The 24,894-nt window shown below is 36.0% G+C and overlaps 1 protein-coding gene across 1 annotated transcript; it reads left to right on the forward strand.

Moving 5' to 3' along the window:
* The first annotated feature begins 988 nt into the window (after positions 1-988).
* Positions 989-9,254, forward strand: RFC3 (replication factor C subunit 3). The gene is made up of 5 exons (XM_034665059.1): positions 989-1,755; positions 2,875-3,011; positions 3,101-3,199; positions 7,394-7,463; positions 8,953-9,254. The coding sequence occupies exons 1-5, from the start codon at positions 1,636-1,638 to the stop codon at positions 9,142-9,144; spliced, it is 618 nt and encodes a 205-aa protein (XP_034520950.1). The 5' UTR covers positions 989-1,635; the 3' UTR covers positions 9,145-9,254.
* The last annotated feature ends 15,640 nt before the right edge of the window (positions 9,255-24,894 follow it).

The raw sequence follows: 24,894 nt of genomic DNA on the forward strand, positions 1-24,894 counted from the left end.
AAGGAGAGTCTTAGAGTTTTCCCATTTAGTTATTTAGTTGTTGGATTTTGGCTTGAGGTGTATCTATTTGATCATAATAAGAAAGTATCAGTTCATATTTTGAGTGTTTTAAGATTTTTCTTAGCTCTATTGGTATCGTAGGTTATATTGTGTCTTCTAGTGAAACTGCTTTGTATTTCTAGAGTAAAGCTCACTTGGTCATGATGTGTTAATTTTTTAAATATGATGCTGTTTTCTGCCTACGAAGGAGTTATTTTTATACCAGTTGGTTTACAGTACTTTGTTAAGTGCTATCTTTGTTAGATTTGGGGATCAATCTCCTTATTTCTATTTTCCCTGTTCTGTTCCATTTGTATTTCTATCTCCAGAATTTCTCCTCATAGTGAAGGTTTGTCTTGGGAGGGAGTTTCATTTTGTTATTTTTAGTTTACTGCNGTGAAGGTTTGTCTTGGGAGGGAGTTTCATTTTGTTATTTTTAGTTTACTGCTCTGTCAAACCTTTTGCATCCAGGTTCCTTTGCTCTAACCCAGAAATGGAACCCTGTAGGTACTGTTCTCAGATTGACCCATTATACTTTAACAGTGTGCTCTTGTGGGCGATTTGGGGTTCTGTAATAAAGGCTGTAAAAACCTCGTACACCCCCGCCACTTCTTCCCACACATAGTTTCTTGTTCTCACTTGCTCATTTTTGGGGTTTTTAGATAAAACCTGTCACTTTGTTTTGATATAAATGTTATTGATGAGTCTTTGGTTTTGGAATCTCTGTTTTTATGGGGGAGATTCAGATCTACACTGCTACCACTACCATTTTCTAGAAATAACTTAATATGATGAAAAATACAGGGGCGCCTGGGTGGCTCAGTTGCTGAGCGTCTGCCTTCGGCTCAGGTCATGATCCCAGGGTCCTGGGATGGATTGAGCCCTGCGTGGGGCTCCCTGCTCAGTGGGGAGTCTCCGCCTCTCTCTGCCTCTCCCCCTCCTTGTGTGTGCGTGCTCTCTCCCTCTCTCTCTCAAATAAAATCTTTTTAAAAAAGGAAAAGAAAAATAACAATAGTTGGATTCAGTTCTTACCTACATATTATTCCTAAAACACCTTAAAGCCAATCCTTTGTTATGGCCAGGTGAAATCATACTGTGTACTTGACCAGATGTCTTTATTTCTTATTGACTATGTCTCTTTCATCAGTATTTTCCAAAGATTGTTTCTAGGAATGGTAAGATTGAAGTTGTTCCACAGGAAGGTGCTCCTGCGAAAAAGTATTTTGGGGAATACAGCACAATATCTCCCTGTCTTGGTGATTTTTAGTTCATATAAATATAATAAAACCTCTAGTAAATTCTACAAAAAAGTAACCTCTTTAACTTCATTTAGCCTAGTGTTTCTTAGGTTTGTTTGATTGGAATTTTTTAAAATAAAAATAAAATTATTCTCACCATACCTGTGACTTTTATATGTCCTTGCCAAAGGAAAGAGTAGTATATCAAACTTATTATTTAAGATTTCTCTCTAAATAAGAAGGAGGAAGAGAAAGAGATATTCAAGTTAAAGTTTGTTTTGTTTCTCCTTGACTAGTGGTATTATTGACAGAGGTTGACAAACTCACCAAAGATGCTCAACATGCCTTGCGTAGAACCATGGAAAAGTATATGTCCACTTGCAGATTGATCTTGTGTTGCAATTCTACATCTAAAGTGATACCACCTATTCGTAGTAGGTGCCTGGCAGTTCGTGTGCCTGCTCCCAGCATCGAAGATGTAAGTCAAGTGAAACTTTGCAGAAATTATTTCAGATTCTCTGAGTACTGTGTGTACATCCTTGTCATGTTTGTTTTGTAAAAACATAGTGAAGTGTATTAGTAATTCAGGAACATCTATGACCTGGATGCTAACCGTTAGTAGATAAATAAACCAATATATAGAGTAGTAAATGCCAGATAACATTATATAGAAAGTGTGATGGTAAGTTCTGTTAATAATAATATTGTGTATATGCCATCAGTATTTAGGAAGTTCTCTTTAAGTCATTTTTTACCTTAAACAAGTAGGTATTATGAATTTTACTAACCGAGGCAAGGGCTAGTTATTTTAGTGTCTTCTACCTCAAGCTGATTTATTTGGCTTTGGAAAAGACTTGAGGTTGGAGGATCTAGATTTCACAAGGAGGTTAACGTGAGAATACCTACTTCCTAGTTAGGGGACCAAAATTAGTCTGAAACAACATAGTACATGTTTTTTTTCCTTTATCATTTGTAATACTTATAAATAAAAATGCGAATTTCTCAAAATAAACAGCTTTCCTACTATTAATAGATTTTTGGTGATTTTATGCAAAGTAGGTATGATAGGTGACTATGACCTTGTGTTGGTTGCAAAGTAGTAAATTACCTTTATTAAATGTTTCACTTATAAACATTTTTATATAGTTAAAAGTAGTTTGATATAGTAAAAATTTAACAAAGTTAAAAAGGCAGGGCTACCAGGTTACACCACTCTTATGGGCACCGTTGGCATCTTAGTGCATACAGATAATACCCCTGAGTCATGCAGAATTCAGCCTGTGCAGCTCTACTTGGCAGCCCTGTGAGTGTTGTCCTTGTAAAAGACCTGAGGCCCTGTGTGTCCTTCTCACAGTCCCCCAAGGTAGCTGGCAGGCTAGGAATTTAAGTCAGATCTTTCTCTGGTTGCAGAGCCAGTTGCTGCCCCTTCCTGGCAGCTAGATTAGACCCCGGGCTTTCTGCTTACAGGAACATGTGAGTTAGGGTAGGGAATGACAAAAATAAAATAACAAGGGTCTATAAAGATGTTATCAACAGAATTGCGTCCATGTGCTGTTTGACAGATTGCCCAATTTTGTTAATAATGTTTTGTTTGTAGATTTGTCATGTGTTATCTACTGTGTGCAAGAAGGAAGGTCTGAATCTTCCTTCACAGCTGGCTCAGAGACTTGCAGAGAAGTCCTGCAGGAATCTCCGAAAAGCCCTACTTATGTGTGAAGCCTGCAGAGTACAACAGTGAGTGAAAGGGGCAGTTACCGCAGGAAACATTTTGGGACACAAGCGCACTTCCATTTAATTTATTGTGTACTCTTTTTATCATGTAGATATCCTTTTACTGCAGATCAAGAAATCCCTGAAACAGATTGGGAGGTGTATCTCAGGGAGACCGCCAATGCTATTGTCAGTCAGCAGACTCCACAAAGGTAAATAGTTTCAAAGATGACCATAAAAGTTTCAACATGGAAATAGTACAGATGATCTGAGTTTTGGATTAGCTGTTTTATACTACCAATATGCCATTTAGAATTACAATAAATCTTGTATCTGAATACTAAACTTTCAAAGAAAAGATATGATTTAATTTTAGAAATGTAGTGGTTCAGAATAGCTGTTATGTAGTATCATGGCTTTTATTAAGCTATTGACAAGTAAATATGAAATTTATACGTAAATTAAAACAAATCTTGGAAGTTTTGGTTTTCTTTTCAGAATCTCAGATGACTTAGTATGTAACATAATGTGCCTAGTTTTCTAATATTGAAAAGAATAATACTTTGTAATTGAAGCATCACATCCTAGAAAGACACCAGCTTATGAATCAGACTTTTACTGATTTTTAGCTAAAATTCTTCAGGTAACTTCATCTTAGAGTTTGAACGTTTTCGTTTATGTAATGAAGATACTGTTGCTGTTACCCTGCTAGGAATATTTGGGCCTTGGTTGTGAAGAGTAAGATTGTGTGATAATGGTTTGAGAACTAGAAAACTCTTTGCTTATGTATGATGATAAGCTCTGTTAAGAAGAATACTATGTATACACTACCAGTATTTAGGAAGTATTTTGTGTCATATTTGCTGAACAGTTGTTTACATTTATTTCTGTGGGTCTCTTATTCAGCAGTGGACCATACTGGAAATACTTCAACCACTAATTGTTTGGTTTATGATAGCTTTGATTGAGGAGGGCAATCTGCTCTTCTCCAAATCAAGAGTGACTGTCTCTTTTTTTTTTTTAAAGATTTTATTTATTTATTCAACAAAGATAGAGACAGCCAGCGAGAGAGGGAACACAAGCAGGGGTAGTGGGAGAGGAAGAAGCAGGCTCATAGCAGAAGAGCCTGATGTGGGGCTCGATCCCAGAACGCTGGGATCACGCCCTGAGCCGAAGGCAGACGCTTAACCGCTATGCCACCCAGGTGCCCCAAGAGTGACTGTCTTAAGGCCCACTACCTTTGGGAAGCCTGGAGATTTTTAAGGCTCGTTGATGTGCAGTCTCTTACTCTTTTTTTTTTTTTTTTTAAAAGATTTTGTTTATTTATTTGACAGAGACAGAGACAGCCAGCGAGAGAGGGAACACAATCAGGGGGAGTGGGAGAGGAAGAAGCAGGCTCATAGCAGAAGAGCCTGACGTGGGGCTCGATCCCAGAATGCTGGGATCATGCCCTGAGCCGAAGGCAGACGCTTTACCACTGTGCCACCCAGGCGCCCCTGCAGTCTCTTATTCTTACTTACTGCCTGTTAGAACTGAGAAACCGTCTTTGGAGTTAAGAGAAGATAGCTGATCGCTTTAGAAATAGACTGGACTGAGTTCAACCACTGAAGTTTAAGCTTCTTGGTTCATATGAAAATAATCGTGAGAAAAATACACCATGTTCCTCCTTTTGGGTGATATATCTGATGAATTCTAATTTTTATGAAGATGCTTCAAAAGGATTATAACATAAACTCCTTGGCTCCTATGTAGATTAGTGGAGGTGGATAATCACACATAATGGGTACTTAGTATTTCATGAGGGTTTGCTTTGAATTCCTATAATTCAATTATTTTAATTGAAGAATTTAATAGTTTTTAAGAAGTGCCAAACGTTATAAGTAATCTCTTCAGAAAAGAAACCTTAACTTTAGGAAAAAGTGTGCATTCTGTTTTGTAAAATGCTGATAAGCTGTGAAGTAATCTNTATAACATAAACTCCTTGGCTCCTATGTAGATTAGTGGAGGTGGATAATCACACATAATGGGTACTTAGTATTTCATGAGGGTTTGCTTTGAATTCCTATAATTCAATTATTTTAATTGAAGAATTTAATAGTTTTTAAGAAGTGCCAAACGTTATAAGTAATCTCTTCAGAAAAGAAACCTTAACTTTAGGAAAAAGTGTGCATTCTGTTTTGTAAAATGCTGATAAGCAGCTTTAAAGAGATAAAATTCAAACAGAGCCTGTTTTAGGAGCCTTTTACTTTTGTAACATATTTCCACATTGAGGATAACTTTCTTGATTTTTGATTTTAAAGAAGAAAAAACTTGGTGGTAGTAGTAGTAGAACTTTCCTAATTTTAAGAGAGCTCAGTATAAGATGTTGTAATATTTGACAATTGCTAGTTGTGTTTTTAAGACTTTGCTGCTACCTCTTCTTCCAGTTTTCCACAGAAGTTTGGGACGCTCTCAAATAAATTTGTTTAAGAAGAGGTGCTGTTATTTCATGTGGAAACTAACAGTTGTGGGAAATGATTCCATTGTGTTACATAAAAAGAAATTTCAATTCCAGAAAGCTTCCAAGTTGACTGGAAATACTGGGAGGGTTGGTGTCATTCTGATTGTTGGCTCACACATTACCAAATGACTGTTTATTGTTTTTGACCCCTTAGTCTTGATTCTTGTCTGATTTTAGGAGTCATAATTTTCTAGTTTGGATAACAGCTAATATTTAGCGAGCAATTAGTATGTTGGTTCTTACACTGTGGTATCTCATTTAAGTTGTAGAACAGTCCTATGAAGAAAAGTTTTATATCATCTTTATTTTGTAGATAAGAGATCTGTTTTGGGAGATTGTTGCTTATTCACAGATATTCGGTTAAGAATCAGAGAGAGTTCTATAATACCATGTTTCTCTGACAGAAGAATATGCACTCTTTATCACTTGGAATCCCCAAGAAATAATGACACAAACATAGAAAATGTAGAATATTTTAATTTTTAAGAAGCTAAGTCATATTAGAAATGAACTCAGACTAAGCCGAGATGGATGTAACATGCATGAGGTGAACACAGCGTAGTTATGGCACACTTGTAGGGGGAAATATATCCTTATTTAACTTTTCAGAAATAAACTTTATGCATAATTGTTAAAATAATTTCATACCATCTGTCGTTTGTGTCTGTTTCTTTTTAATAATCAGGGTTTTTGTGTTTTGTTTTTTTAAAATGAGATCTACTACCATGGCCAAGAAGGATCAAGGGCTTTGGAATCAGACTTGAATTAAAATTCTGCCTTAACTACATGAGTTTTAATGGATGCTTAACCTCTCTGAACTCTTAATTAAAAGAGTGGTGTTGTGAGGTCTCAATAGCATACTGTAGTGAGCCTCTTATAGAGGAAGGGGTTAAATAAATGCTTTGGCAGGCATTGGAAGGGTATGGATTTGAAAGGAAGGCAGATCTATTCCTTAAATCATGGTTTTACTATAGTCAACTTTGTGAGGTCACTTAAACTATCTGAGCCTTAGTCTTTTCATCTAAAAAAATGGAGATAATACACCCACTTGGAGCTAGTGTGAGGACTAAGTTAAATTATTTGTTAACAGTGTCTTGCACATAGCAGGGGCTCAAAAGATGCTAGTTTCTTTTTTCACTTTATTTACTTTTATTGTGGTACAGCTTCCTACTCTTAGAGTCCCTGGAAAAGGATCTGAACTTCCACTTTTAAGAAGTCTTTGATGAATCACTTCTCTGACTGATCTGAAATATGGAACATCTGTGATATTATTTTAGTAAAGATTCAGAACAGTATTTTCTGTTTAGGTACTAAATATATGTAAAGAGATAAAGATAATTGTTTTATGTGTATTTAAATTTTACTTGCCACTTTTTTCTTCCTGTTCTAAAATGTCATATGTATATTTCCCTCCTTTGCACTTTTCATTTCTGAAACTATTATAAGAAGAGCCTAGAATTAAGAGCTCAGAGGTTGGAATGTTCATATTAATTTTGGCTGCCTGATTCTGTGCTTAACCTATGACCTCTTGCATTGCCCTTTCTGTGACAGGACAGCTTTGTTTCCCTACCACACTGCTTTTTTACTTAGCAGTTGAGATAGTAACATATATCATATATCATGCTTATATGCTCTTTTCTTACTTGTATAATTAGTGATTGTTTAATCTTTTCATGACCATTTTCTAGATGTCTGAATATAAATGTCTGACTAAAAGTTCTGAACATTTTTAGAAAAATGAACTGAAATTAGGAAAAGCTTAAATGTCTCTCTTAAATATGATAAGCCATTTAAGAAACTGTCTGTATTGGATTGTTTAACTCATAAAGTAAATCAGCACAGTAGGTACTTGAAAAAATTATATCTTATTTTCAGTATAAAATATTAATTATCTTGTTTTTTGTAGGCTCCTCGAAGTTCGTGGAAGACTTTACGAGCTTCTAACTCATTGTATTCCTCCTGAAATAATAATGAAGGTAATCTGATTTCAGATCTTGAACCCTTTATAACCATAAAATTTGGACTTTGGGTATGTGATCACAGGGCTTTTTCTGTACTGAGACACAGTGTCATTTCTTTCTATCCACCTTATTAATTCAACAGATATTTATTGAGCCTCTCCGTGTGTCAGCCACCATTAGGGGAGTGCTGAAGACTGGGCAGGGCCTGCTTTCAGACCATTTATATTTTAGTGGGTGAAGTGGGAAACAAGCAAAAGGGTTTCAGAATGTTGTAGGTTTTAAAAGGAAGTAACAAAGTGAAATGATAGTAATGGAAGTTGGGCTGTGGAAGGTCAGTGACAGCTTCTATGAGGAAGGTATGTTTAAACTGAGATTCGGAGGATTAAAAAAAGAGAACCGTGTAAATAGATGGGAACAAGTACAGGTGACCCTTGAACTTTTGGGGGTATTAAGGCCCTGACCCCCTGCATAGTTGAAATCCGCACAGAACCTTTAACTACCCCCAAATTTAACTGCTAACAATCTACTTTTGACCAAGGGCCTTACTGATAACATAAATAGTTGATTAACACATTATATGTATATATCATATTCTGTATTGTTACAATAAAGTCAGCTAGGGAAAAGAAAACTTATTAAGGAAATCATAAGGAAAATGCATTTATAGTACTGTACTTATTGAAAAAAATCCACTTGTAAGTGGACCCTCACAATTCAAATCCATGTTGTTTAAGAGTCAGCTGTATTTCAGACAGTGATGTTTAGTGCACATGGAGAATGACATTAAAGAAGTTGGTAGAGTCTGTTCTATGTAGGATATTGTGAGGCACAGCTTTAGGTTTGGTCTTTCAGCTACCTAGCCAGCTGTGTTGGTTGACTTGGATGTTAGAGAATGCAGGGTTTTTGTTTGTATTTATTAAAATTACATGGCAATACTTACATGAAACAATTCAAATTATACTAAATTTAAAAGAAAAAAAGTGAAGGTCCACCTTTCCATTTCCACAAAGGTATGCACTTTAAACAGACCTCTATTCTGGTCACATAGAAATAAGCCCATATATATGGCCGTGTGTGTGTAGTTTCACAAAACTTCACTGTGTTCTGCACTGTGTTTTTTTATTCAACAGTGTAGCATGGATGATGTTTTGTGACAGTATGGATTTATTTTATCCTAGTGAATGAATGGAATTTCATTGTAGGACTATAGCGTAGGTTTTTGAATATGACCCTGTTGGTGGAATTTCAGGTTGTCTACAGGTTATTATTATAACTAATAATGCTGCAGTAAGCATCTTTGTGCTTAATATCTTGTCCCTCAGTTTGGCATTTGGAATATGATTTATAACTACCACATTTTTACATTATAGAAAGGGTATACAATTTTTTGTTTTTGGATGAAGACTGCCATTCCATATAAAAGAATTAAAGATTTTGGAAAGCTTGTTCAGCTTTTTTTTTTTTTTTAATGATTACTTTTTAATTATTAGTTGTCTTTTTTCAGGGCCTTCTCTCAGAACTTTTACATAATTGTGATGGACAACTGAAAGGGGAAGTGGCCCAGATGGCCGCTTACTATGAACATCGTCTACAGCTGGGTAGCAAAGCCATTTATCACTTGGAAGCATTTGTGGCCAAATTTATGGCACTTTATAAGAAGTTCATGGAGGATGGATTGGAAGGCATGATGTTTTGACGTCTTGATGTCTATCCTTAATTCTTCCTAATATTTCTCAGTATCAGCATTTACATTCAGTTTGTATTGGAAGAGCTGCAGGTAAAATAAACTAACTTTACTTAATCATGTCTTATTTGTGGTTTTTTTGGTAATAATTCCCCTGTGAATTATTATTATACTCTAAGTTAAATAATTACTCCTTTATACTAAAGAAGTATATTGAAAGGACACAACTTAGAAACTTCAGAGTCCAGAAACATGATTTTAATGACTTTCAAAATTTGCTATTCAAGTATGCAATGCTGGTCCTCTCATTTTCCATTTATTCTGTCATCTGTTGGAGGAAATTTACCACATACAAAAGCAGAGATTATTTTCTATCCTCCAAGGGACCATTTTTGGCCACAGGCACATAACTCTTTGCTTGGCAGGTCATTAACTTTAATCATATTTTTCCTCAGTCAAGAACTATATACTTGCAGGAAATGTAAGGATTAATTTTGAAATACAATAGCATGGGAATGAAGAAAATTGTTGGAATCATTTCTATTGAAGCTACAGAAATCCAACTTTTATTTCAGTGATTCAGATTTGGTATTAGGTTGGCTGCTAAGAAGTATGCGTGTTTTCATTAAATGCTTGAGTTTCCTGAAGAACATGCGCCATGTGGTTCACAGCAAAGGTATATTAATATAGAAATTACTCTTTGAACAAGTGTATTTTTCTGTCATTGATCTATCCTTTAGAACATTTTTTCATTAGAAATTTGGTTCATGGAACAAAGAATTTGCTTGACAGATTTGTATGACAGGTTCTGAACAGTTTCTTTAATTTGGGGCAACAGAAGCATGACTCCAAAAAAAGCTAAACCAACAAGGTGAAATAAAAGATTTTAAGTTTGAAAAAGTTAAATTACATCTATAAGGTATCAGGGAGACGTGTTCTTCTAGCAGTTAGCGATAAACAATCAGGAAGTGTTAAATTGGCGGACACAGTTGCACACATACAAAAAAGTCTAATACAGTTTTAGGCTTATGGGAAGCTGTTAAGGTCAAGAGAGGTGATGATTGCCTTTCTGTGTGTGTTTGTTTTGGCGGTACTAGTTAGGCCCCAATTGACAGTCCGTGTCATTGAGGGGCTTAGATGCCAGGAAGGGTATTGACATTGTAACATAAGAAAGAACTGGGAAAGTGAGATTTGGGAGAGCTAAGACTTTTAATTTGGATAAAAGAAAAGCAAAAATATGGTGACTGTCTTCTAATGTTTAGAATAATGCACTTGGAAGCATGAGTGGACTTATCATTTGCATGTCTCTAGGGCACTGCTTCTCAGAGTAGAATCCCTGGACCAGCACCAGCATCACCTGGGAACTAAGAAACACAAACTCTCAATTTTCATTCCACACCTGCTGAATCAGCAACTATGGGAATGGGCATCAGCAATCTTTGTGTTGTACCATCTCTTCAGGGACTTCTGATGTATGCTTAAGTTTGAGAACCACTGCTGTAGAGATTGTATGCTTAGGATCAATGGGCATAGATTAAAGAGAGACAGTTGGAGGTAAAGAACAACTTTCTAACAGTGGCTATCATAATTGTATGGCAAGCTTGAGAGCTCCTTATAAACAGGAAATTTTCAGGTGGAGAATTAATGGAGAATGCAATGCTTACATATGCTAGGCATTGCACTGGGAACTTTCTATGTATTATTATAACATTATGTTTTTAGGAGGTAGGTATTATCTTCTATAAAAACAAAGAGGCTGAGATTTAGAGAAATGAAGTACACTTTGTATAATAAAACATACCTATTTAAAGTCTATGATTTTTGACAAACAATTCAAAGTAGCCACCATCCCAATCAGGATACAGATTTCATCACCCTGAATAGTTTTTTCACATTTCTTTATGGTCAGTCCACCCCTACGCTGGCCTAAGTGACCACTGATCTGCTTGCTGTCATTATAGGTTAGTTTTGCCTGTTCAAAAATGTAGAGTCAAAGACTGTTACCATCTTTTTGTCAGGCTTCATTGTCTCAGAAATATAATTCAGATTCCTCTATGTTGTTGAATCTTACATTTCACTAATTTCAATTTTTATTGACCAGTAATGCTTGTATATGTTTTAAATCTGTTTACTTATTGATGGACCTTTGGGTGTCCAGGCTTTGATTATTATAAACAAACTTGCTTTGATTATTGTTGTATAAGTCTTTTTGTGGGCATACTATTTTCATTGTCTTGAGTAAATATGTAGGGATAGAATGGACATAAGATAGGTTTAAGTTTAACTTTTAAGAAGTTGCCAAACAAGCTTCCCAATGAAGTTGTACCATTTTTACATTCCTACCAACAAAATATGAGAGTTCTAGTTGTTCCTATAAAATTGGTTTCATTGATTTTCTGTATTATTTTATATTTTATTGATTGCCTTTTTATCTTTATTAATCCCATCCTCTTTTGATTTAGTTTGCTCTTATTTTTCTAGAATCTTAACATGGAAATTTAGATAACTGATTTTATACCATTTTTTTCTAATATCATTTAAAATTAAAAATTTCACCCTGCATACTGATGTAGCTTCCTCTACAAACTCTGATACCTTGTGTTTTCATTTTCCGTTAGTTCAGATTATTTTTTAATTTCACCTGTGATTTTTTTCTGTGATTGAATTACTTGGGAATGTGTTAATTTCCAAATAATTAAGAATTTCCAGATACATTTTCAGATCTTCTTTATTGTTAATTTTCTATCATTTACTGAAAGGGATATTGAAATCTACAGCCATAAGGATTTGTCTAATTCAGTTCTTTTGGGTTTTTACCTCATGCATTTTGAAGCTCATTATTAGGTTCAAACATTTTAAGAATAATTATAGGGGCGCCTGGGTGGCACAGCGGTTAAGCGTCTGCCTTTGGCTCAGGGCGTGATCCCAGCGTTATGGGATCGAGCCCCACGTCAGGCTCCTCCTCTATGAGCCTGCTTCTCCCTCTCCCACTCCCCCTGCTTGTGTTCCTTCTCTCGCTGGCTGTCTCTATCTCTGTCAAATAAATAAATAAAAAATCTTTAAAAAAAAAAAGAATAATTATGACTTGCTGATGAATTGATACCTTTGTCATTTTGAAATGTGCCTCTTTATTTCTGATAATACTTCTTGCGCTAAATCTACTTTAATATTAAGATAGCCTCTCCAGTTTTCTTTTGCTGAGAGTTTGCATGGTAGACATATTTCTTAAAGTTATGGTCTGCTAGCAATAAATTGTCAGTTTTGTTTATCTGGAATATATCTGTTTTATCTTCATTTATAGAATTCTTGATTTTAATTTTTTTCCACAGCACTTTAAATATTTTATTCTACTACCTTCTATTATTTCTGCTGAGAAGTTGGTCAGTAACCTTATTGTTTCCTTTTATATGATGCATCACTTTCTTGATGTTTTCAGTTTTTTTATTTTTTTCTTTGGCTTTTAGCAATGTGACCAAGATGCATCCAGTTGTAGTTCTCTTTGTGTTTATCTTGGACTTTATTTAGTTTCTTGGATCAGATTATTATGAGTAATAGTATAGTTTCAATTTGGGGAATTCTTTACCATTTATTTAGATTTTTTCTCTGATCTTTTCTCTCCATCTCCATTGAGATTCCCATTATGTATATGTTGGAAGCTTGATGTCTCAGATCTCTGATGCTTTGTTCATTTTTCTTCACTCTTTTTTCTCTATGATCGTTGGATTGGATAATTTCATTGATCTTTACGTTCATGTGCCATTTCATATCTGATATCTTTTTCATTTTAATATTTGTACATTTTGATTCTAGAGTTTCCATTTTGTTCTTTTTAGTTTCAGTTTTTCTATTGCAATTCCCTATTTGTTGTCTCATTGTTACCATGTTTTCCTTTAATTCTTTGAATATATTTATAATAGTTGCTTTGAAGTCTTTGCTAATCCAACTCTGGTCCTACTCAGTATCGTTATACTTCTGTCTTTCCCATTACCCCATGTCTGGTGATATGTAACTGAAAACTTTTAGATAATATATTTTAGCAACTTTGTGGGTTTTTTTTTCCTGATTTTTTGTTTCGTTTCTTTGTTTCATAGCTTACCTAGACTTAAACTGTATAATCTTATCTTCCTTTCATTATGCAGCCTCTGATGTTTCTGCTCAGTTATTTTTATTTTAGCCTGGCTTCATCTTTCTATCTGCATAGCTCAGTGGCCAGACAATCATTTGGACAGTTTGAATTCAGACATCTTAAAGTTGAGACTTGAAGTCAGCTGAGGTACATGTCGGTTGAGGAACACATTCGAGATTGCAACCAGTTCTCATATCCTTTGTTTTCACTTCCCCAGTTTAGCAATCAGTTGGGTGTCAGTCAGGAATGTACCTTGGCCACCATTTGGCTCTTTCACTTCCAGGGTCTCTCATTTCATTAACTGATTGGTCTCTCAATGGTCATGAACTGGAATTGTAACCTTGGGNTGAACTGGAATTGTAACCTTCTAGCAAACCTAAAGATTTTCCGCATCCTTTACTGAACTTGGAACCTTGGGTTAGCAAAGCTATAGATTTTCCCCATCCTTTTTGAGCCATGTCTGTCACATAATCCAGCAAAGCCATGGGTTTTCCTCAGTCTACATCCTGAATTGAGTCTCCTCCTGTGGNGCTCGATCCCAGAACGCCGGGATCACGCCCTGAGCTGAAGGCAGACGCTTAACCGCTCTGCCACCCAGGCGCCCCTTCCCCATCCTTTTTGAACCATGTCTGTCACATAATCCAGCAAAGCCATGGGTTTTCCTCAGTCTACATCCTGAATTGAGTCTCCTCCTGTGGCTGCGATCAGCCTTGAACTTATGAAGCCACAGTTTTTTCCTGACCAAGTGACAGGTGTCACGCACATAGAGGCCATAGAGTTGCTGCCATTTTTGTGTAAAGCTAAATAGTTTTTCGGCAATAAACATTTTTTAATTTGTCTAATTTTGATCAATTTTCAGTGTCCTGATTGGTTGTTTTTGACAATTTTATCCACTCACTTTTAATACTTTTCTGCAGAGGGAGATCACCTAATTTCCTCCTGTTTCACTTAGTATAAATAGCACTTCACTGATAAATTTCTTCATTGCTTTTTGTAGCTCTAAATTTCAATCTGATATCATTATTCTTTATTCTGAAAACTTTTTACCTTTCTTGTAGGGCAGTTTTGCTGGTGAATTCTCTGTGTTCTGGGGTTTTTTTTTGGGGGGGGTTTGGTGGGGCCTAAAATGTCTTTATTATGTAGTCTTTCTTGATAAGCATTTTTAATGGATATAGAATTATAGTTTAGCAGGTTTTTGTTTTTGTTTTTTCTTTCCTGTCTGTACTTTAAAGATACCGTTCTGTGTTTCGGTTTGCGTTGTTTCTGAAGAGAGATCTACATTCTAATCTTTTTCCCTGTGTGTTTTTGTTTCTTTTACTCCCTGTGACTACTTGTGAGATTTACAACTTGTCTTTATAACTAGTTTTCAGCAGTTTGATTATTTAAATGTATCAGGGGCTCCTGGGTGGCCCAGTCTATCAAGCATCTGACTCTTGATTTTGGCTCAGGTCATGATCTCAAGGTTGTGGGATCGAGCCCTGCGTGGGGCTTAGCACTCAGCGTAAAGTCTATCTCTCTNCACAAGCAGGGGGAGTGGGAGAGGAAGAAGCAGGCTCACAGCAGAAGAGCCTGATGTGGGGCTCGATCCCAGAATGCCGGGATCACGCCCTGAGCCGAAGGCAGACGCCTAACCGCTGTGCCACCCAGGCGCCCCTAATGTGTCTTGACACTGTTTTTCTTAGTATTTTCCTGTTTATATTGCTTCATATATATTGTTATTCTTTGATTTGTGGGTTTATTTATTTTATCAAATTTAGAAAAATTTAGCTGTTTTCTTCAAATACTTTTCTTCCCTATCCTCTGATACCCTGTATCTCTGACTTCCTGATAGTGTCCTATAAAATCTGTCTTTTTTAGCAAGACTTTTCTCACTGTCTGTCAGTTTGAATAGGTTCGTTGCCTTCAAGTTCACTAATCTTTTGCACCATTTAACCTGCTTTTAAGACCATGCAGTGTAATTGTCATTTTAAATAATGAATTTCTCCACTCCGAAAGTTAAGTTTCATTTGGTTCTTTTTTATGTTTTACATTTATTCTGTTCATGATTTTTTAAAATTTTCTTCAATATATTAATAACCCTTTTGAAGTCTTTGATAATTCCATCATATCAGTCATTTCTAGATCTGTTTCTGTTGACTAATAATTTTTCCTGATCGTAGGTAAGGTATCCTGCCTTTTAATGTGCATGAGTTTTTATTGGATGCTGTCAATTTTGAATATTACATTGTAATGGTACATTTTTGAATGTCTGAATTCAGTTGTCTTTAAAGAGTTTTTTCTTAAGATTTTATTTATTTGAGAGAGAGTGAGAGCACTAGTGGGGGGTACGGCAGAGGGGGAGGGAGAAGCAGACTCCCCGCTGAGCAGAGAACCCCATGTAGGGCTGGATCCCAGGACCCTGGGATCATGACCTGAGCCGAAGACAGACACTTAACTGACTGAGCCACCCAGGCACCCCTGAAGAGTGTTTAAAAGATTTTATTTATTTGAGCGTATAAGCGAACATGGGGAATGGGGCGGAGGGAGAGAGAGAATCCCATGCAGAGTGTGGAGCCAAAGGTGGGACTCCATCTCATGACCTTGAGATCATGACCTGAGACAAAACCAAGAGCCTGACACTCAACTGACTGAGCCACCCAGGCTCCCCTAAACAGTTTTGAACTTTGTTTTGGCAGCAGTTATTTGATTAGCAGCAGTTTGATCCCTTTTGCTGCTTGTTTTTCACCTTTATTTTAGTGTTTGTCCCTAGTTGAGCTTTACAACTGAGGCATGATTTTTGTGGTGTTCTGCTAAATGCCCTAGAGATCACTAAGGTGTCTGTATCCTGAATCACCAGAAATCAAATGTCTTCCAGCCCTGTGTGAGCTCTGGTAATTTTTCAGTTTATAGTTTACAACAGATCTTTTCCCAATAGTTTTTTTTTTTTTTTTTTTTTTTTGGTCTGGCTTTGTGGAGTCATACCCAATGCATATGTGGCTTAGTAATTAGCCAAAGATGCAAGGAAACTCTTACGCAGATTTTCGTATGCTTTTTCTCTATAACTCTCTTCTTTCCAGATCTCTGCTATGCATACTCAGTCGCCTCAGCCTCTGAATTCTGCTCTTTTCTCCAGCTCATTGTTATTACAGTTGTCCACCTGGATTTGCCCTTCCTACCTGCAGGAAAATGCCTCTAGGCAAAATTCAGGGGTGATTTTAGAGTTTACGTCAATAGTTTCTTTTCTCTTACGCATCCCAGTCTTGCACTGCCTGCTGTCCAATGTCCATTATAGAGTTGCTATATACATTTTGTCTAGTTTTCCAGTTATTTACAATGGGTGGACAAGTGTATTATCAGTTACTCTTTTATAATTGGTAGTGAAATCTTGAATTAAGGATTTTAAGTGAAAGTCCTGATTTCTGTGTGTGAATCTTACACAGTTCTTTAAAACTATGATTTATGTACTTTTTTTCCCAGGGTATTGAGATACAATATTGTGTCAGTTGTATGTTGTATAATGTGTTGATATGATACACATAATTGCCAAATGATTATCAGCAGAGCTTTAGCTAACCCCTCTATCACATCATGAAATTACCATTTCATTTTTATGGTGAGAAAATAAAATCTCAACAACTTTCAAGTATATAATACAGTAATATTAATTATAATCACCATTGTGCACATTAGATTCCCAGAACTTACTTGTTTTAAAACATGAAGTTTATACTCTTTGACCAATAGCTTCTCATTTCCCTATTTCTTAGCCCCTGGTAACCGTAATTTTACCATCTGTTTCTATGAGTCTGGCTTTTTAAAATTCCACTCAAGTGATGTCATATAATATGTGTCTTTGTCTTTTTCACTAGCGTAATGCCTTCAAGGCCCATCCATATTGTCACAAATGGCAGTATGTCCTTCTTCCTCATGGCTGAATAATAATTCCATTAAATATATATATATATCACATCTTTATCCATTCATCTGTTGAAGGACACTTAGGTTACTTCCAAGTCTTGGCTGTTCTGAATAATGCCACAGTAAACATGGGAGTGCATGTATCTCTTCGATATCCCATTTCCTTTCCTTTGGATATATACTAGAGTGAGATAGCTGGATCATATGGTAGTTATTTTAATTTTTTGAGGAATCTCCATACTGTTTTCCATGGTGGCTATACCAATTTACATTCCCACCAATAGTGCACAAGGGTTTCCTTTCTCCATATCCTCACCAAAACTGTTATTTCCTATCTTCTTGATAATAGCCATTCTGAAAGGTGTGAGGTGATAACTCATTGTGGTTTGGTTGGCATTTTCCTGATGAGTAATGATGTACCTGTTATCTATCTGTATGTCTTCTTTAGAAAAATGTCTATTCAGATCTGCTTATTTTTTATTTGGATTGTTTTTGTTTTTTGTTCTTGAGTTGTATGAGTTCTTTATTTTGGGTATTTGGATATATATTTTGGATATTGGATATTATCAGATATATGGTCTGCAAATATTTTCTTCCATTCAGTAGGTTGCCTTTTCATTGTATTGATGATTTCCATGGCTGTGCAGAAGCTTTTTAGTTTGATGTAGATTCACTTATTTGGTTTTGTTGCTTTTGGTGTCAGACTCAAGATCTGTGCCAAGGAGCTTACTACCTATATTTTCTTCTAGGAGTTGATTTATGGTTTCTGGTCTTATGTTCAAATCTTTAATCCATTTTGAGTTGATTTTTGTGTGTAGTCTAAGATAGTGGTTGAATTTCATTATTTTTGCATGTGGCTGTCCAGTTTTCACAACGCCATTTGTTGAACAGTCTGTCCGTTCTCCATTGCCTAGTCTTGGCTCCTTTGTCATAAATTAATTGACCATATATGCATAGGATTATTTCTGGCCTCTCTTTTCTGTTCCATTGATCTGTGTATCTGCTTTTATACCAATACCATATTGTTTTATTTACTATAACTTTGTAATATAGTTTGAAACCAGCGAGCACAATGCTTCTAGCTTTGTTGTTCTTTCTCAAGATTTTTAGTTATTTGGGGTTATTTTGTGGTTCCATATAAATTTTAGGACTGTTTATTTCTTTGAAAAATGCCACTGGAATTTTGATACCAATTGCATTGACTCCATAGATTTCTGTGGGTAGTATGGACATTTTAACAGTATTCTTCAAATTCATAAGCACGGGTTATCTTTTGTATTTGTAGTTCCCTCAATTTCTTTCATTAATGCAGTTTTCAATATATAGACTTCTATCTGTTGATTAAATTCCATTATTTTATTCTTTTTGATATAATTATAAAGGGATTATTTTCTTTATTTCTCTTTCTGGTAGTTTGTTATTAGTGTATAGAAATGCAACAGATTTTTGTGTATTCATTTTATATCCTGAAACTTTCCTGAATTAGTTTTAACACTTTTTTGATGGAGTCTTTAGGGTTTTCTTTTCTTTTTTTTTTTTTTTAAGATTTTATTTATTTATTTGAGAGAGAGAGAGACAGCCAGCTAGAGGGAACAGAGGCAGGGGGAGTGGGAGAGGAAGAAGCAGGCTCCCAGTGGAGGAGCCTGGTGTGGGACTCAATCCCAGGACTTGAATCACGCCCTGAGCTGAATGCAGATGCTTAAAGACTGAGCCACCCAGGCGCCCCTCTTTAGGGTTTTCTGTGTATAGTATCAGGTTATCTGCAGACAGTGACAGTTTTATTTTGTTCTTTCCAGTTTGGATGCTCTTTGTCTTTTTCTTGCCTAATTGCTCTGGCTAGGATTTCCAACACTATCTTGAAGTGGCAAGAGTGGGTATCCTTATCTTGTTCCTGGTCTTAGAGGAAAGGTTTTCAGGTTTTTACTGTTGAGTATGACATTAGGCCTGGACCGGTCATATATGGCCCTTATGTTGAAGTAGTTTTCCTCTCTACCCACTTTGTTGAGAGTTTTTATCATAAATGGATGTTGAATTTTGTCAAATGTTTTTTCTGAATCTCTTGATGATCATGTGATTTTTATCCTTTATTTTAGTAATGTGATGTATCATATTGACTGATTTGCAGATTTTGTACCGTTCTTGTATCCCTGGAATAAATCCTACTTGATTATGATGTATGATCCTTTTAATGCACTTTAAATTTGTTTTGCTAATAATTTATTGAGGATTTTTACATCTATGCTCATTAGGGATATTGGCCTATAATTTTCTGTTTTTGTAATATCTTTGTCTGGTTTTGAAATCAGCAATGCTTGCCTTATAAAATGAATTTGGAAGAGTTCTCTCATCTTCAGTTTTTTGGAAGAGTTTGAGAAGTATTGGTATTAATTCTTTAAAGGTTTGATAGAATTAACCATTGAAGCCTTCTGGTCCTAAACTTTTATTTGTTGAGGGTTTTTAATTACCAGTTAAATTTCCTTACTAGTAATTGGTCTGTTCAGATTTTTCATTTCATCATGATTCGGTCTTGGTAGATTGTATGTTTCTAGGAATTTTTCCATTTTTTTTCTAGGTTGCCTAAATTCTTTATTGGGTAAATCACAGATTTATTTTTCTTTAGGTTTTGTTACCAGAAGATGATTGTGATCCTTTGGTGGAATTATGTAACCTTGATTTTTTAAGTTCTTTGAAGCTTTGCATTACTTTCTTCACTTCCAAAGTAGCAGTCTTCTCCTCTGTGCTTCACTAACTGCTTTTGAGAGAGAGGCCTTCCGTGAGCCATGATATAGACTCTGAAGCTATCCCAGATCTCTTTTGGGTCCAGCTGTTACTTCTTGCCCCCCTCGGGTGAAAGAGTTCTTAAGCTTTAAGCCTTTTCTGGATCCTATGATGCAGCAGGCCAAGTGCTGACAGTTTCTCTTTTGTTTGCCAAAGGTGGTGCTAAAACTCAAATTTATGATCTCTCCCTGGCCTGCAGATTTGGCCAACTTTTGTGCATGTTCACTACCCCTTTCCAAAGTTCACTCTAACTGCACAACTGTTTGGGAGTACAAACAGGTGGCCACAGGAGAGGGAGGTTTGTACGTGTGGTACACAAAGTGCTAGGGGTTTCTGTGGGCCAGGTGGGGTGATCCACAAGTGAGGAGTTCCCAGCAGCTCACAGACAGATTTTTGATGGAGTCTGTGATGCAGGTAGGATCTGAGTACCTTCTTATCCTCCAATAGTTATATTTGCAACTCTCTGTCTCTTCCTGCCCCAAGTCATGTAGCGCATGATTCTGTACTGATGAGACAATAGAGGAAAGGACCCTCTTCGGCAGCACCAGGTACACCTGGTGAGCCAGGTGTTCACTCATATGCTCTTCCTTTCCCCCATGGGGCAAAGATGGTGAAGGAAGGTGTCCTTTTGGCCCAAAGTTGTGATGCTGTGGGGACAGGGTGACATGGATAAAGTTATTATGACCACTATAATGCATTGAAACTCATTTTTTTCTCCATTAGAAGGCTAGAACCTCTTGGAAACCTGGACTTCCACAAAGGTTCTCTTCTCTTTAAGTGATTGTCTTAAGTTAATGTTCTCCAGTGTTCTCCAGGGGACTGTTTGATTGGAGAGGGCCTGGAGCCTTTTTATAGACCACTGCAGGGTCAACAACTGGGACCAAGGACTATCTGTCTATTACTCCATGCACAGGTGTGTGACTCCTCTAGGGTCCCTTGGCATATGTGGCTGAACCCCACAGCTTTCTCAAGGCACGTCTGCCCATGACTGCTTAAGTTTTGTGGTTGGGTGACAACAGTAGGGAGGTCTTATGCTGAAATGATGTTGATATCACTCTCCTTTCATTTTATGTTTTTATAATATAAATTAAAATTTTGTTCCTGAGATTTGAAGTTCTGCAACATACATCACAACAAAAAGTCTTGCTGTGGTGTTGGTAAAGTTCTGTTTTATATCTAGATATATCAGAGCTGAGTAATAGGAATTTAAGTGTTATTTCCAAATTATAGCACTCCAAATTGTGAAACACAGTTCTTAAAAAGTAAAAAATCAATTCTTGGCAGCAATTTTCCTTGTACCTAGTTCTCAAGAAAAAACATAATCGTTTCATATTTTTCAAATTGATGAACTAGATTTTACTAGCTATTTGCCCTGGTTTCTTTCCTGTTTATAATTCCTATGGAAATATGGAACATTATCACAAGATGCCCTTTATCAATTTGATTGTGGTGTGCAAGACTTAGAATAAATTACTTTCCTCTCAGTAGCTCTGCGAAAATAGCGGTCCCTATAAACCTTAGCTCATGTCCAAATTGCAGCCTCACGCTGGTTATAAACACTATGTGGTACGTTTGTGGGTTGATGCCTTCTGTGCCTGTTGCTGCTCTTGATTAGCTGATTGCGTACTGAAGTTACCGTCTCTTTAATACAGCAGCATAAGAAACTTCAGGAAGGTCCTGAAGAGCAGCTGTACAAAATGAGGACTAGTAGTAGGCACGTCAAGATTTCTACGCAGCCTTTCCAGGATAACACGAAGTACTTGTGTGTGAGGCGCTGTACTAGGTTCTTCATAGGCATCCTCTCACTTAACTCTCCTAATAGCTTCAGAGTAGGCATTGTTATCCTGTTTTGCAAGTGAGGAAATGATCCAGGCAGCTCAGCACAGGCTCCACTCTAATAAATTCAAAGGCACCAACCAAGAAATAGGCCTTTGATACTGCCCAACAAATTTACATTTCTCTAAGTCTCCACAGTGTCTCTTTCAAAACTTATGTCCTTATTAGCCAGCTAACAACGCCAAATGTGTATGCATTCTGTATTATTATATGTTGATCTGTATGCATCCTATATGCTTTATATCTATTCATATTCTCAGATATAACGAGAAGCTGCTCATCTCCTTTTAAGCCTGATCTTCAATTTTAGCCTGTCTCTAAAAACCTGACATCTGTCCTTTCTCTTGTATTTTCAGTCCTCTCAAAAGTAGATCCTTGCTTTGGTTTTGATTTCCTAATATTATTAAAGTTTCCAACATACAGAGAACTGAAAAAAATTCATAGGGAGCATTCATAAAATATTTTACAGTGAAATTTAACTGTTTACTTTATCATATATCTATCCCTCCCTCCATCTTTCAGTCCTCTTATGTTTTTGCTGCATTTCAAAGCAAGTTACAGACATCAGTACATTTTCTCCCAAGCCTGTTAGCATGTATATCATTAACAAGCTAGTTTAATAAGGGAAGAAAATATGTAACAGGCATAATAAGCAAACAAAAGGAGGGAAGAAAATTCTTTATTAGACAAAATGATTGTTTTCCCAGAAAAATTCTAAATAACAATTCCTTTGACGAATGAATTTAGTAAGATCATAAGATATAAAGTTAGTGTATGGAAATCAATTTGTTTTTATTTAGTAGCAGTAAACTATTGGAAAATAAATTTTAAATAATTGATTCAGTTTATAATCATAAAACCCCCAAAATAATATGAAATAAATTTAATAAACCATCCTTAAGACCTGTATATTGAAAATAAATTGTTAAGAGAAATTAAAGAACATGATATAGATGGAGAAATTTGTCTTGGATTTGAAGAATGCGAATATCAAGATGTCAGTTCTCTCCAAAGTGATCTATGAGTTATGTTATAATTATCATATGTTACATCTACAACCTTGTAAAACTTAAAGTATAATATTATTTTTGCTTTAAACAAAAACAGTTCCAAGTACTTTAAAAGAAATTAAGAGCTGGGTGTGTGGGTGGCTCAGTCGGTTAAGCATCCAACTCTTGATTTTAGCTCAGGTCATGATCTCAGGGTTGTGAGATAAAGTCCTGCGTTGGGCTCAGTACTGGGTGTGGAGCCTGCTTAAGATCCTCTCTTTCCCTCTCCACCTGCCCCTCCCCACCGCCCCAAAACAATAAGATAATAAGAGGAAAAATAGATTCTAACATTTACTATTTACCTTTCCTGAAATTTTATTTTTTTCCCTTAATATCCAGGATTCAGTCTGTTTTGCTTTTCATTGAGCCAGAATCATTTTCTGTAGCATTTTTTGTAGTGTAGGTCTAATGGCAGATTCTCTTAGTGTTTATTTTGTATTAATTTTTTGAAGGACATTTTCACTAGATGTGAAATTCTAGATTGACAGGTTTTTCTTTTATCACTTTAAAGTTGTTACTCTGCTATTTGATGATGGTGATGATTTTAGTAGCTTATCATTCAGTTCTGGGGGTCAGAAGTCCAAAATAGGTTTCACTGGGGTAAAATCAAGGTGTCTGCAGGGCTGTGTTCCTTCTGGAGGTTCTAGGGGAGAATCAGTTCCTTGCCTTTCCAGATTTTAGAGGTGGTTTGGATTGTTTGGCTCATGCCTTTGTCCTTCATCTTCAAAGCCAGCAATGTAGCATCTTCACATTTTTCTCTGACTCTGCTTCCATCCTCACATTTTCTTCGATTATCTCCCCAGGATTATTTAACTGACATATAACACTGTAAGTGTATAATATGATGACTTGATACACATATATATTGCTAAATGATTACCACAATAAGGTTAGTTAACACATCCATCATCTACATTTTTTTTTGTAGCGAGAATAAGATCTATTCTCTTAGCAATTTCCAAGTATATAACACATTGTTAACTATATTCACCATGCTGTATATTAGGTCCCCAGCACCCCCTCATTTTATAACTGGAAGTTTAAAGGAAGTACCTTTTCACCTTCATTATTTTTGATAAGTCCTTGGTCATTCATGTCCTTGTCCTCATATGTGTAATTTCAGTTTTCTTTGCCCACTTTTAAGATTTTTCCTTTTAAAATTGTTTTATCATTTTTAATTGTGGTAAAATACACATAAAACTTTCCATCTTAACCATTTTTAACAATACAGTTTGGTGGTGTTAAGTACATTCCATGTTGTTGCAACCATCACCACCATCCATCTCCAGAACGTTTTTCATCTAGGAAAACAGTAACTCTGTACCTACAAAAACTCCTCATTCCCCCTTCTTAGCCCCTCGCAAACACCATTCTACTTCCTGTCTTTATGAGTTTAACTACTTTAGGTACTTCATGTAAGTAGAGTAGGACTGTATTTGTCTATTTGTGACTGGCTTATATCACTTAGCATAATGTCCTTAGTTAAATATTTTCTTAACTTTGGATTTCAGGATCTCACTATGATATGCCTGATGTTGTTATCTTTGTAATCATCTTACTTGGGGTTCATTGATCTTCTTAAATCTGTAAATTTATATTTTGCATCAAATTTTGGATGATTTTCAGCCATTATTTTATGAAAAAGCTTTTTCCAACTCATTCTCTTACACCTCTCCTACCAGGAATCCAATTACACATATATTTGACTTGTTGCTGTTGTCTCATAGATCCCTCTGTCTTCGTTTTTTAAAATATTTTTGTCTCTTTGTTTTTCAGATTGGATAATTTCTATAGAATCTTTCCTTGAGTTCTCCAGATCCTTTGTCATCTTATTTCTCCCATTAAGACCATCCAGTGCATTTTTTTAGATACTGTATATTTTAGTTCTAGAATCTCTGTTTTGTTCTTATTAACAATGTCCATTTCACTACTGGTATTTTCTCTTTTTATTCATTATAAACATATTTTCCTTTACATCCTAGAGCCTGGTTATATTCACTGCATCAAGTTCCTTTTCTGTGAATTTCACAGTCTGGATCCTTAAGAGGCTGGTCTGTGTGGATCGTCTTTTCTCTT

The sequence above is a fragment of the Ailuropoda melanoleuca genome, chromosome 7 (assembly GCF_002007445.2).
Source record: "Ailuropoda melanoleuca isolate Jingjing chromosome 7, ASM200744v2, whole genome shotgun sequence".
Taxonomy (NCBI): domain Eukaryota; kingdom Metazoa; phylum Chordata; class Mammalia; order Carnivora; family Ursidae; genus Ailuropoda; species Ailuropoda melanoleuca.